The sequence below is a fragment of the Serinus canaria genome, chromosome 10 (genome assembly GCF_022539315.1).
Source record: "Serinus canaria isolate serCan28SL12 chromosome 10, serCan2020, whole genome shotgun sequence".
Taxonomy (NCBI): domain Eukaryota; kingdom Metazoa; phylum Chordata; class Aves; order Passeriformes; family Fringillidae; genus Serinus; species Serinus canaria.
Genome location: NC_066324.1, coordinates 18,513,760 through 18,527,456, shown reverse-complemented (window position 1 = coordinate 18,527,456; position 13,697 = coordinate 18,513,760). Strand labels below are relative to the sequence as shown.

General features: G+C 40.7%; 1 protein-coding gene across 2 annotated transcripts in view; it reads right to left on the bottom strand.

The window, feature by feature from the left end:
- The window catches only part of USP3 (ubiquitin specific peptidase 3), a 43,260-nt gene that overhangs the window by 6,488 nt on the left and 23,075 nt on the right, over positions 1 to 13,697 (bottom strand). For both annotated transcript variants that reach the window (XM_030228670.2, XM_050978497.1), the window contains exons 4-9: positions 11,638 to 11,721; positions 10,096 to 10,177; positions 7,831 to 7,913; positions 7,157 to 7,270; positions 6,370 to 6,483; positions 1,227 to 1,373 (exon numbers count right to left, since the gene is read on the bottom strand). In XM_030228670.2, the coding sequence (XP_030084530.2) occupies positions 1,227 to 1,373; positions 6,370 to 6,483; positions 7,157 to 7,270; positions 7,831 to 7,913; positions 10,096 to 10,177; positions 11,638 to 11,721 (624 nt within the window). The remainder of the gene's footprint in view (positions 1 to 1,226; positions 1,374 to 6,369; positions 6,484 to 7,156; positions 7,271 to 7,830; positions 7,914 to 10,095; positions 10,178 to 11,637; positions 11,722 to 13,697) is intronic.

Sequence of the window (13,697 nt, the reverse complement as noted above, 5' to 3'; positions counted from 1 at the left end):
TTTAAGTTATGTTATTATACACTACAGACTTGCAGAAACCTGTGTTCTTTGCCTGCACTCCACCTACGTCTTTACAGCTCATCTCAACGCTTCCTAAGTAAGAGGAAATAGCTGCTCAAATGGACTGGTGCACAAGAAGAGAGCATTCACAGCCTATTTATCACTTTACTGGAAGCATTAAAGCACCCTCATAAGAAGGGCAGCTTACCCCACATCACTGTGCCAAGACAAATTTACAGTAGATAGGTGAACAAAGATTAAATTTTCCTGGGATTTTGACAACCAAAACATTGACAAAACAAAATCAGTTTAGATTTCAAATATATGTCAATTCTACAAACATTTTAAGATTCTTCTGGGGGATTTTTAAGCATCAGCGACACAACATAAATGCAGTAAAGAGCACAGTCTGAACTTTGTTAGGCTTTCCCTAACAAAAAATCTACAAAACCCTGCATCTCAGGCCTGCTTACTCTGTCCTAATCAGTATAGAAGGAGAAACTCAACTCTGTTTTTCTGTAGAGAATTAAGGACTTAGGGACCAAGTGTGCAGGCTGATCTGACAACTTTCCTTCCTGAAGAAAAATAAGGTTTTCTCTCTTAAGAGAAAACACAGCTAGGACAGAGGTCAGAAAAACCAGTATTTTGAGAAATACAGAAAGAATAGTCAAACACCCAAATTACACCTGTTTCAAGGTACACAGTAGCATAAAAACCAAAATTATGCACAAAATAAAGCACCAACTGTAACTGTCAAATGATACATGAGATCATCTGCTGGAAAACTGACTTCAAGCGCTAACTGCACTACTCAGTCATTTATCCAGGAGCTCACAATTTAAACATCAAAATCGCTGGCCATCATTTTCACTCCTGCAACATTCAGGCTATCTATCACCCTAAGACAATTATATTGTCTGGAGAGAAGAAAGAATTCTATGGAGTACAGAAAATACAGTTTTTTATTTCTGAAAGACAAGTGAATTAAAATGTCTTTACAGCTCAGCCTGTATGCTCACTCACACCTATGAAACTGCTGATCTAAGACAGTTTTGAAGGGACACAGATCGTACAGAATGCTCATCTTCATAACCTACAGTTTTGCACTGCCTAAAGTCAGAAGAAAACCTAAAACAAGGAACACCGAATCTGAAATTCCACAGCCACCACATGCAGACCCATGCAAAGGCATGAAGGCTTTGAAGAAATTAAAAACCATTTCTTACATGCAACATTTGTTGCTTGCAGACAGGTTAGAATTTTCTTGCAAGATTACTGAACGTGAAACACCGTTGAAGCCACCCTGGAGTTCCAAGTGTAGATGGTCCAAAAGGTAACGCATGAACTCGTGGGCATCCTGTTGCTGGTATCCCCTTAAGAGAAAAGGAAACAATAACAAAATTGCTTTAGAGGCAACACACAGCAAGCACAAGGATCACAGGAGAAGAACCTTTGCTTCTTTAATCCTACCGAGCAGACTTTCCATATGTGCTTGGTACCAAGACAGTTTTTCAAGTAGCCTCTGGAAAGACACGGCAGTGTCTGTCCCGACAAATTAAGTAACTTTGGTCCTTTGCAGCTTGGGCTCTCTGCATGCCTCTTGTGAGAACGGAGAAACCTTTAAGAATATACAATTCAGATAGGAAGAGAAAGCAGCAGGGAGCAGCAGACACCTGCCACGTGCTCACACAACACACTGGGCCTAACGGTGCAGCCACACTGTTATCTGGCCTCACCAGCCTGTGGGGATGTGGACACATCCCAGGACTGTGTCCCGGTTAACAATGGATGACAGCAGTCGTTTCTCCTCTGTCTCCTTTGGTACTGACTATGATTGATTTGTGCCTCGGCAGAACTGCTTTGAATCTGATTCAGACAGGAGACTATTTGTCCCTACTTTGAATCGGCCACAGGTGAAGGTCAATATATTGTAATCTCAAACCTGGTAAGATTCAAAAGAAAGACACCACAAAATGTATTGTTCATGAGGGATGCAGAGTCAATATTTCTGAGTGGTTTTCATTCAGTCCCTGATCCCACTCACTTCAGCAAGTACAAGTGTTTGTTTGTCTGTTTAGTCCCCTCCTCAACAAAGGCAGGAATTTAGTCTCTAGGTTTCTATTCTGCATTTTTCAGCATCAGTATAAAGTCTGAAATAATTAGGATGAGAGCACCATTTCTTCTAGGATGAGGTCTACAGCCATGCCCAGAGTTGCACACTTCCCCTGAATAACTCATTTTCTGGGAGAAGGAGGTAATGATGGGGATATTCAGAGCATCTCTCGAGCATTTGGATTTGGCAGGACAGGGCTCCAGTCTGTGGAGCTGTACTGTGTCATCAGCAGCAATGCTGCTCAGTCACCATTATTATTTCACCACTAAAAAACCTTACCGAAAAGAACAGAGAAGCCATCAGGGTAAAACATGCCTTTTAAGTTGTTTAAGCTGAATCATGAATCAAATTCAACAAACAGCTGCTGTTCACTTGCCATTAAGCGGCACACTGAGACAAAGTATGGCAACACATGTAGTGAAACACTGAAAGCTTTGTGCAACACTGACCTGAGTATGTGCAAGACATTGTAGGCCTAAGCTACAGAAATCCCTACACAGCAAGAGCTGGCTTCCCATCTACCTCCTGTCCATTCTCATAAACTGCTTTATCAGGCCTCCCCTTTTTCACCACACTACTAAGTGCTGGCAGTAGCCGTCAGATAGGAATGTCTGGGAGACAAATACAAATGGGTATATAAATGCGAGTGCTCAGGGGAGGGAAAAATCCTGTACGATTTGAGGCAGAGTACCCAGAAGGGGAGAGAAATGCTAACAGACTCACTGCAACAGAAATATGCAATGTGAGGCTGATGTGCTTAGTGAGGAACACAGATGTGTCCAATGAGAGTATTGCTAAGAGATAATAAAAATAAACAATTTTCACCTTGTAGAATTACAGTAATGCTTTCTTCCAAACCAGCAGCTTTAAAATAAATCAAGGAGTCTGTATCTAGACACATGGGCAGCTCTGCCTATCTTTTACAACAGAAAACCCAGCACCCAGAAACACTGCTGTGCTTCAACAGGCCACAGTCCTGTACAGCAAAGATAGGACTTTTTGTCCCAAAGTGGCAAAGTAATTATATGTTTGTTAAAACAAAGTAGTATAACCAAACTCTGCTTCAAAGCTGCATGTTAATTGTGCAGGGCTTTGAAGTTGCTACAGTAGCACAGGATTTGATTAGGTTACTGAATACAGATTTCTTCAATAACCACAAACCCAACCACACTAAACAGCCGAAGATTAAATGTATGGTAAGTCTTTGCTTCAGACACCTTTTCGACATGAAATTCCCCAAAAGAGCTTGGCACACTTGGTCTGCCACAAATAAATCTCAGGAATTGTTCCACATTGTTGGCACTGTTTAAAATAAATTATGTTAGAGCCCTTCAGCAAAAAGCAGTCTGACAGTCTGCTTGTATAACAAAACTGATGTCTGTCCACCTGAAGCAATTCAATTCAAGCCCACTCCCAACACTTTTTCTTAGTGGCAAGAGGATAGGATATAAAGAGGAATACCAGGAAAATAAAGTACACTACTTATTCAGCAGTAAATCAGCAAAACACACATCTTGCAACTTGGGATAAGGCTGCAGAACTGCCCTGGCATGCAGCGTAAGAGCAGCCAGGGAGCAGGAGAGCCCAGAGGCCCTGCAGTAATTACAAATGGCATTCTCCACTCCCTGCTGCAGTGGAGGCACAGAGGGCAGCAGAAGCAGCAGCTTCTTCTATAACCCTCCTCAGGGAGAGCAGCACTCACAGTCCTTCACTTTAACAACAAAAATCTCATTGGACTAAACTGAACACCTTTCCAGCTGCTCCTCCCTTGCCCCACCATTTCAGGCTCCATAAGCACACCCTAAAGTGGCTGGTGTGCTGCTAGCAAGCTCCTGGCTCCATCTTTCTTCCACACATCTGTCCATCTGCCTTCTCCTCCTCATCTCCCAGGGACCACACAAGACACAACTGGAATTTCAGCATCATTAGTTTTTAGAAGATTCAACTAAGCACTGAACAAATTCAAATTTTCTCCCTGCATCACGTGGGAGTAGGGACATGCTAAAAGCAGCTGACTCCATTCTCCATTTGATTTTATGAGTTCCCTTATCCATTAATTGTGGACATGCTCCCAGTAAACTGGGAATAAAAAGGGAAGAGGGAGAACCCCAAAAAAGAGCACTTTTTCTTTTAAAAGCTATGATAGCATCCACAGTTGAAAATTTGCCTGAGGAACTTCAAGGAACAGGTTCCTCACTTGGTCTAACAAGAATTATGGAGAAGCCTATAATAGGGACACTAGCCCCAGACATAATGGGTGATATTTCTTTGACTATAATGTTTTGGTCACTGCTGGAAACTACTGGTATTAAACTTCCTTGATTCTCGTAAGCAAAATGAAACTAGCTATGTGAAGAACAAAATAAACAGATTTGTGCTGTTTGGGTTATTCATTGAGCAGATGGTTTCACAGCATTTTTTCAGCAGTGCTAGAGATATAACAGGGAAGAAGATATCTTTATTATGTGAAAACATGGAGCCACAGCAGTGGTTTTGGTTTGCTAATCTGAGTTTTTCAGTTAACACACCAACTAATGTAGTGGGTTTAGCACTGGCAAAATGCCAGTGCACTCATCAGAATTATTTATTCATTTTTTGCTGCAAGATAAGGATTAGGAAGAGAGCAAAGCAGGCTCAAACCTTTAAAGAGTATAAAGAAATCTTTATTAACCAAACTAAAAGAAAAATAATAAGAAATCAGAATAAACCTTCAGAACATTTCTACTCCCTCCAACTCTTCTTTCTTTTCTGACAACATAGAGACAAAATGTGGTATTGTAGTCAGTTTATTACTTTTAAAATAATCTTTTTTCAGTTTGCTTAGGGAGAGGAGTCTTTCTTGCCATGTCATGGAGATTTTTTTACAAAAAACAGTTCTTCCGTGGTTTAAATTTTCACTGATAGCTACCACCTGGAAATTAACAATTGTGAAGTCTCTCCTGCGTTTTGTAGTTTTTTCACAATTGCTACCATGGGTCATTTCAGTTTATTGGGGTGCAATTTTAAGGATGAGCTGTTCTAGTACAGAGACCAAAGTTTTCTTTATCTATTTTTTGGGAAGCAGAGGTCTCTTCTTCTATCCCTGGGGCAAGGTTTTCATCTCTTTCATTTCTCTCTAAGCTTTTCATCAAATTACAGTTACTTCAACATGTGCTTGCTTTAGTATTGGTGTTTCTGCGCATGGCTGTGGTTAGAACACTACATCTCTCCAAGGCATTTTATGAGTTATAGGGAAAAAGAGTCCGATGTATTTTTATTTGGGCTTTGTATTAGGAAATGGTTTTTTGTTGTTGGTCATATGATTTCTGCCAGGCAGTGGATGCAGAGGCTCGCAGCATTGCTTTCAGCTGTTTCAGCGCTTCTGAATTGGGATTATGTTGTTGATGGTGATTTCACAGAGGCATATTTCACTTTTTTAAGTGGTTTAACAGGGTTAAACAACAGGGTTTAACAATATTTAAAATTAGCTAGCTGATTGGTTTTGTCAGGTCCTAATGAAGCTGTTACGGTTTTTATAGGGAATTACTTCCGTAGTTGGTGGATTTTTTCCTTAACTAAAAACCAAACTACAATAAACTACAACAGCAACTTACCTACATCACAATATATCCTAACAGATGACAGTGCTCTTTTGAAAGAGGTTCATGGGTCAGGACAGGGAGACCTTAGAGAGGAACGATACTTGGGTTTACTTGGGGAACCTTCTTTACCACTTTCTCTTTATCATCTGTTTTGTAAGTATGGGCCCAAAATGCTTATTATGCACAGGATTTTTCTCTTATAGCCCTTACATCATGTCCAGCTGGTGACTACTGTATTTTGAGAGAATCAAGGAAGTTTCAGCCAGTATGTTCGCATTTAGACCTGTAGGTGCTCTATCTTTTTTAATCTGACTACATCATTTTCTTATTGCAGCCAAGCCTGGATTCTGTCAACACCCTGCACTTGGCACTTACCAACCAGTCAATAGCTTGATTCCTTTGGAACACTAGCTCAGAGGTGCAACTACCACTGTTTCCCATGTGAGATCTCTATCCTCTCTGAAACTGCTACATGTGGTAGAAGGGCAGAAAGAAAAAGCAAACACTACTGATGAACAGAAAACTGTTGATCAAAGCAAAGATCCTTTTCAAAGCACATCTGTAGGCATATGGAAAGTTGCAGAGTGCATCCTGTGGATGCAGCCCTTTTTAGAGTAAGACACCAGCAATATGTGGTTGCAATCAAGAATACCATTATGTTTTTAAAAAACTTACCTAAAATTTGGCATTATTTTCCAAACAACGTAAAATAAAGACTCTGGACTAAATGCAGTTTGGCTTCCTTGCCATAAAGCACAGAGTGTCTTTCTGAATTCCTCCACAAGTGAACTGTAAAGAAAGTAAGAGCTGTGTTTAATGTGCGTTTGTTTACAACCCTTAGAGGTTTACTTGTTCAATGGTACAAGTATCAGACATTAGTTGGGTTAAGACTGTAATGACTAGGTATCCTTTCCAGTAGCTTCAAAGATTTTACGTCCAAAATCCTACCCACAATTGTTGAAGACACACAGATTTGGAAAATTGTATTTCAGACATTCAGGATGAACTCATGTGAACACCTATGTACTGTTTGCCATTTCATTGTGGACTCTGCTAACATCATCCTTTTAACACTTGCTCAAGCAACCTTCAGATCATTAATCACTTACTCCTGAACTTTCTGTAGTAGTAGTTGCAGTAAGGTGACTTGCAGTCACATCCTCATGACCCTATTTTAGCTGGAAGTCAGTAGCATAATGTCTGCAGCACATATCAAGAGGACTTCTTAACATGATTTAACATGTCACACTCAGCACTACCTGATGTATCTGACTGCCTCTCCCTGCAGCATCAGACCTGTAACAGCAAGCTGCAAGTGATACGAGTTTCTTTCCTTGTAGACAACTATTCTGTGCCTCTGTCCCCTGTGAATTGTGCAAGATCAAAAGTGTCCAGTGGCCCCAGCAGCCCAAACTTGCTGTTTCCCGCACAGCTAAGAGCTCACAAGGCACACAGAGCTTACACATTGTTATCCCCCTGGCTCCTGGTGTGGTAAGTTCGCCGCCCTGCTGTCTTCCCATTCCTTAGCTCCACTGCAGGCAACTCTTTGAAGTAACAGCAAAACTGCTGAATGTTACTAGGAAAAATGAAATAAGAATTAAATCCTTAAAGGGCAGAGAAAAAGGATACATAATATTATATATTCTGGAGCTTGTTCTTTGAAATGCATAAACACCACTTCATGCAGTGATACAGGATGGTAATCACAAACAGTTCAAGAGACAAGAAACACTATAGCAAATACCTTCCATCAATAACTCTGCAGATCCGCAAATATCACTGTCATCCCAGCTTCCTAAAATAATTACATTTTGGCTCTGCTTTGTCTAAGAGAGCCAGACTGAGCTATCATTTCCTTACAACCCAGACTTGCATTTGCTGAGAAAATTAACTTATTTTACTGGCCTTGGCAGTGAAGGGGCACTCTCCTGGTCTGCCAAGGACACAGCATGTTTCCTCTGGAATGCTGTACCATGGGATGTGCATCACACTGTGAAACACAACTTTATTGACCCTTGCACACCCACTCCTGCAAATTCAGATATGCTTCTGTCCAGTGGGAACATGCCAAATTCACATGCCCAATGCTACAGCACACGAGCCCCCTGAGAGTGGTGGGAGAGCTGGGGAATGTACCTGAGTGACTGAAGGATTGCATTCATGAAACAAGTGTTCCCCAAGTTCCGAAGGCCCGTGGCACAAAGGGCAGTGGTGCTTCCCTAGAATGAGAACAGTTAGGTTACAGAAAGATTTATCACTGCTCCACCACTTCCCCCCTCCAGAGCCATCACTGTTGGATCAAGCACAGATCTGAACAATAACCAACTACACTGAGTGCAGCTGCAAAGCCAAAGCAACCACCTCAGCAGCTCAAACTGCCCTGAAGCTCCATCTTGACATGAAAACTCTCTTACTCATTTCTGTCAAGAGAAAACTCTACTATGTCTTTTCCTGTGCAAATAAATCTAGAATAGGACAACATAGTTAATCACAGGCTCTTATTGCCAAGGTTTTGTGTGTATGTATGTTAAATATTCACACTCCAAGAGCGTTAGTGAGAACTGGAGAGCAATTTCCCTACAGCACCTTTGAAAACCTAAAGTACCAATCCTCATCCATCTTTTCCCACATCTAATAAGCACAGTGTGGCCACCTACAGGTTGCTTTTAAGTCACCAGCATTAGTCTGAGTCTCAGTGGGATTCTGTGGTGGCCAGAAGGGTTTTTGAAAGACAAGACAACAGCATTTATTTGAAATAAACAGTCAAGTGAAATAAACAGTTAAGTTAGACTGTGCAAAGAAGAGGCAAAGAGTTGAAAGAAGAGAAGCAAAATACACACCATTTACAGCCTAGAACAATGAACCCACAGATGTGCTTGCTTTTTGTCAAATTATCTCCAGTGCGGGTGGGGAGTAAAGGGAAGAAAAATGTGGACAACGCTGCATTTATGATTCTAGAATCTGCAACATTTGGACACATTCCACTGTTCACAAAATACCACACTGGAAGTTCATCAAATTTCTGGGCATTATGCATTATTCTAAGAGAATTTAAAAGCTGGGCTTTTAAATCTTTTAGTGTTTTAAAGTGCAAACACCACAGTGTCCTGAGCACATTCTTTTCTCACTCTTGCCCCAAGTGCCACAGCACAGCACTAATGCAGCACTGCCCCTGCAGTTCAAGATAAGATTCAATATGCCAACAATAAAAAAGAATCTGTTGTTAGAGGCAATACTGAAGTATTAATAAAACTGACAAAACAGCACAGAGTAGGAAGAATAAAAGAAGCATTTGGTTCAAGCTTTCTAAGTCTGTCTTGTCCTTATCTAAATGTTGCCTGGAATTTTTTGTTTGGTTTTTACTGGCTTTTAGTTTTCCAGACAATGATGCTGTGTTACTGCCATAGCAAGAAAGCCCAACTATTTCTCCTAGGCTTCCTCAATCTCTGCAAGACTGGGACAGTGCAGGAAATGCAGACAGCACATTCAGACAACCCTAAACTGACTGTAGTAGTGCATTTTTTAAAGTAACTAAGCCCCTCCAGACTTTGCCAACAGCAACCAACTGCTTTGCTCCACCCCAGGCTCTTATTCCCATTCCCATCCCCTTGGGGAGTTGTTCCTATGGCTGAAGGAGCTGCTCCTCCAGCTCCTTTTGGTAACACCACTGTCCCACAGCCCAAAAGCTCTGCTCCATCTCGCCCCCATTTTCCCAAGGGTGAAAATGAACCAGTTGAATACACCTGGGTCAGTATCTCCCCTTTCCATCCTAAAATTCTGGGAGAAATTATGAAAATAAGAAATTCCTATAATCCAATCTGTGCAAAAGAGACATCTGACTTGGGACATTCCTTGTTTGGAAGAAATGATGCAGCCCTTCAGCCATCTAGCCAGGGCTGGATCCTCCTCTCCTGGGTGCTATCCTGCAGATCTGAAGTTAAAATAGCAGGAAGATCAAATGAGGAAAAGAAAAGCTTAAAAACAGTCCATAGTTCCTCTTGAAAGCAAGTTTTACTGAGCTTTTTAAAAATACTGGTAACATTTTTTACCTTTTCCTAACAATTACTCTTAGCCTTCCTCAAGGATGTACCTCCTCCTTTGCCTTCTGCACCCAGGACAATGAAAACCCAAAACCCAAAAAATGACAAAAGCTCCTTGCCTGCTCAAAAAAGCAAAGCTCCATTTTGACACAAAACCCTTCTAAAGCCCAGGAAAGCTCAGTCTACATCAAGAGAAATGCAGAAGAGCATCAGCCATGTTTGTGTGTGAAGGGCCTTTTTCAGGTGTGTGGCCAGAAGATGCCAGAGTGCACCAAGCACAATTTGGGTGTAGGCCAACTATAAACATCAGCAGGTTTACAAAAATCCTTTAAACTCATTGTACTGGATCTGTTGTACTTACATTTACTTTCAATAACTTGCTGTTCAGAGATGAGTTTTCCAATAGTTTTCTTTTCCTATGTCTGTCTGATGTAAAGGCTGAACTGTTGGAAAACAATTAAAAGTGGTTATTTACCAGAAAAAACTACATATTGTGTGGAATGGACCAGAGAAAATCAACTCATGTTTAACAAAGTGATTTCATCTGTCACCAGTTGTCCCTGACAGCAAACAGGCTCCCCATTGCTGCAGTATGAAATTGGCTGAACCTCCCTCAGGGCACAGCCCCACAGCCCACCAGTAAGTTTATGCTGGATGTTCTGCTTAGGGATGTGTGCTTTCAAGAGTGGCTTTAGTAGCAGCTATTTGTCATCTAAAATATTCATCCTTCTCCTAGGCCAAAGGAAAGGAAAATCATCTAAGCCTTTAAAAATACAACTTAAAAAAAAAAATCAGGACAAAATTAAGATACCAAAAATCAAGAATATGTGGGATGTTAGTACTTGCATATTATAACTGACTTCTCTTACTTAAAGAAAAGTAGATGAAGTTCTAACATTTGTGTAATACTAAGTTACAAAAATAATTGCTTAGTCTTTTGCACATCAATGGAAATTAATGGCCCCTCAGTTAAACCAGTTGATGATTTCTCTCTAATTGGATGCTGAAATCATAGCTTGTTTCAGAGTTTGGTTGGTAGGATTTTCCTTTTTTTTTTCTTTTTTATTAAAATGCCCTCCAAGAAAAAACTCCATTACACTGAATAGAAGCCTGCACTGTATCTTTTACCTCCCAAGAAGTTAGATTGCTTGGATGTTTCCAATTCACTTCTCATTATACTTAAACATCTTTACATATCATAATGTACCTGACAAGACCATCAAAAGAGGATAGAAAATAATGAAAATATTAATATAACCTACCAAGTAATTGATACACTTAGCTCAGGGAGGATCCAGAGATTTCTCCAGATGACAGGAATTTTGTAGCAGGAGTCCTGTGTGAACTCAGGGGCATTCTGATGTATATGGAAGCACTGAATGCACTCTCTTTTCTGCTTGGCATTAGGTAAGATTTTCAGGCCAACTGTGCAAGCACTCTTTGCTCTCTAGGACTGGCCACAGCACATACATCACCCAGGATCAGATTATCTGCTTTCCAGTGGAAGAGCACCAGACAGAGGCAAAGGAAAAAATGTCTCTTCTGTGCAGCTCCAAAGTTCTTAAGTCTTCTTAATCTTTTTGCTAGCAAATCAAACTGTACAATTAATATGAAAACTACTTCCACCTGCACTTCTTGAATTTCTCTGATAAAAAAAGCCTATTCTGGTTTTTTGACAAAACTCTGACAACAGAACAGGACATATGATCGTGATCAATCAAATTCATTTCCTCTGCACCTCTGCTTCTCAGCGATGAAAAGGTTTTTAAACACAGTGTCAGACACATAGAAGGATTAAGACATTTGTAATTAGATACATATACACATATGAAACAAATACCACTTCAATGATGCACTATTACAAGTCTGCCCAAGGCAGTCTGGGTGAAAACAAAAGACTTACTTTTCTAAGTTCTGTAGGTGCTCTCTGACCTTCTGCACCAGGCCCATCTTGGTATCATTGACTACAAAATCATCACAGCGATAACTGCAAGAAAAACATTTTTCAAAATACGCAAAGCACCTCAGTGAAGCAGATCAAACCACACAAGCCTATGTGTGGAAAGCACCAAAGGGATCCAGTGAATTATAAGAAACTGGGGAGCACAGCACCTCACACTGAGTTTGGTTCCCTCCAAGAAACCCCCTGCAGCAGAAGAGGGTACAGGAACCATCTTATTACATGGGTTTGCTGCTTGTTTAGTTCTTTATTATAAATCAAAAGCATGATGTACTGCCTGGCCTGAGGCAGAATTCTAGTTCAACAAAAACTGAAACAGTGTAACAAAAAGCAGAATCAGTAGTCTATCCACAGAATTGTCAGAAAAGACCCACTGACTCCTGCTAAACAGAATATAAAGCTTTTATTAATTTTTAAACTATTTTAACATTGTAAGTTATCACTGAAACCTGAAGTGCTGAACAGATATATACAAAACAAAAAAGTCTGTGCTACTGAAAATCTCCAGGGAAGATGCTAGACTAAGAGATCACTTGAGTTTTCCAAAGTCAAGCCAGAAGTCTGTGGCAACTTGCATCTCGTGCTTAACCACAAATATCAAATCACTCATCAGTTTCTGTACATACTGTGAAGTGTCAAATTACAGCTTCAAACTTTGACAGGCAAGTGAACAAGTGAGGAAAACTAACTTTGGATGTGTTTAATATCAGAACTGTAGCTATGTCTCCCCTTTCCATTTGGCTCAAGAGTGACTCAAATGCAAAATACATAATCATCATCACCTCAGGCTATTCCTCTCCTGGAGCAGATCCACATTTGCTTCCTAATTTAATGAAGCTACTGACTTCAGGCACAACTGGAATTCACAACCCTCTTTCTTGCGTAAATCTGCAAGTATTGCCAGTGTTTCTTTGAATTCTACATTATTAAAAAGGCTACAGAGTTGAAAAAGTAAAGGTCCTTGCCACTGAATGGAGCCCCTGAGAACAGTGTCTTCAGTACCTCTGATTTTTTCCTCTAAGAAGAGAAATTAACATGACACCTCTCGAGACATCCAAACATTGCATGCAGGAGTTATGGTATGGCAGCAGCTCTCTGGCCACAGAGAGAAAACACAACTTTCCCAGGCATTGTTCTGGGGAAACGCTGTGAGAAGATCAGAGAAGAGAATGATAAACAATTCTTATCTTCACTTGCTGCACTTGTTGTGATCATGTGGAATGTGTTATGGAGATTTGTTTACCAAAGGGTGGTTTCTTAATTGGCCAATGGTGATGGTGTTTTGATTGAAGGACCAATTGGGTCCACCGGTATTGTGACTGTCTGTAAGGGTTTCTTAATAAGTATAGTATAATAAAGTGACAGATCAGCCTTCTGGAATCACGGAGTCAATGAAAATTATTACCCAGCTGGGGGCCTGCAACAACACAAGATCTAGAAATTAGTAAGATTACCAGTATTTTTTCTTTTACATTTTTAAAGATGGCCACAGACCAAGTTAGTTTGGGAGGGGGAAGAAGTCTGCTAATGTCCTTATTTTTCAGCCACATCTTAGGTAGTCCTTGTCAGCTTTTTTAGCTACCTATAAAGACCTAATGAGGTGCTCCTGCATTTGGCACTCCCACCAACCTGGACCCAGCTCTCAGGCCAACACTCAGAATACACAGGCCCAGTCAGCTAATACACAGTGTGGAACTCCTGAGCAGGGGCACCCCAGCTGCACCAGCACAGTCACACTGCCACTAATGCTGGAGTAGCTACTGTTGAGAAAGCAGGGAATGGAAGCAGATACAAGCTCACTGAAACTGTCAATGAGAACTTATTGCTGAAAGATGATTTCATTGTTCCCATGCCCTGAAGATCACATTAACCTTATTTTTACACGCCAGTTTAGTACTTGCCCCAAGATGGAACAATAAAACCAAATACATCAGTAAATGTCAGGGTCGTTCCAACATTGGAAAAGCAATCGTAAGTTTCACTTAGAATCAAGACAATCTTCT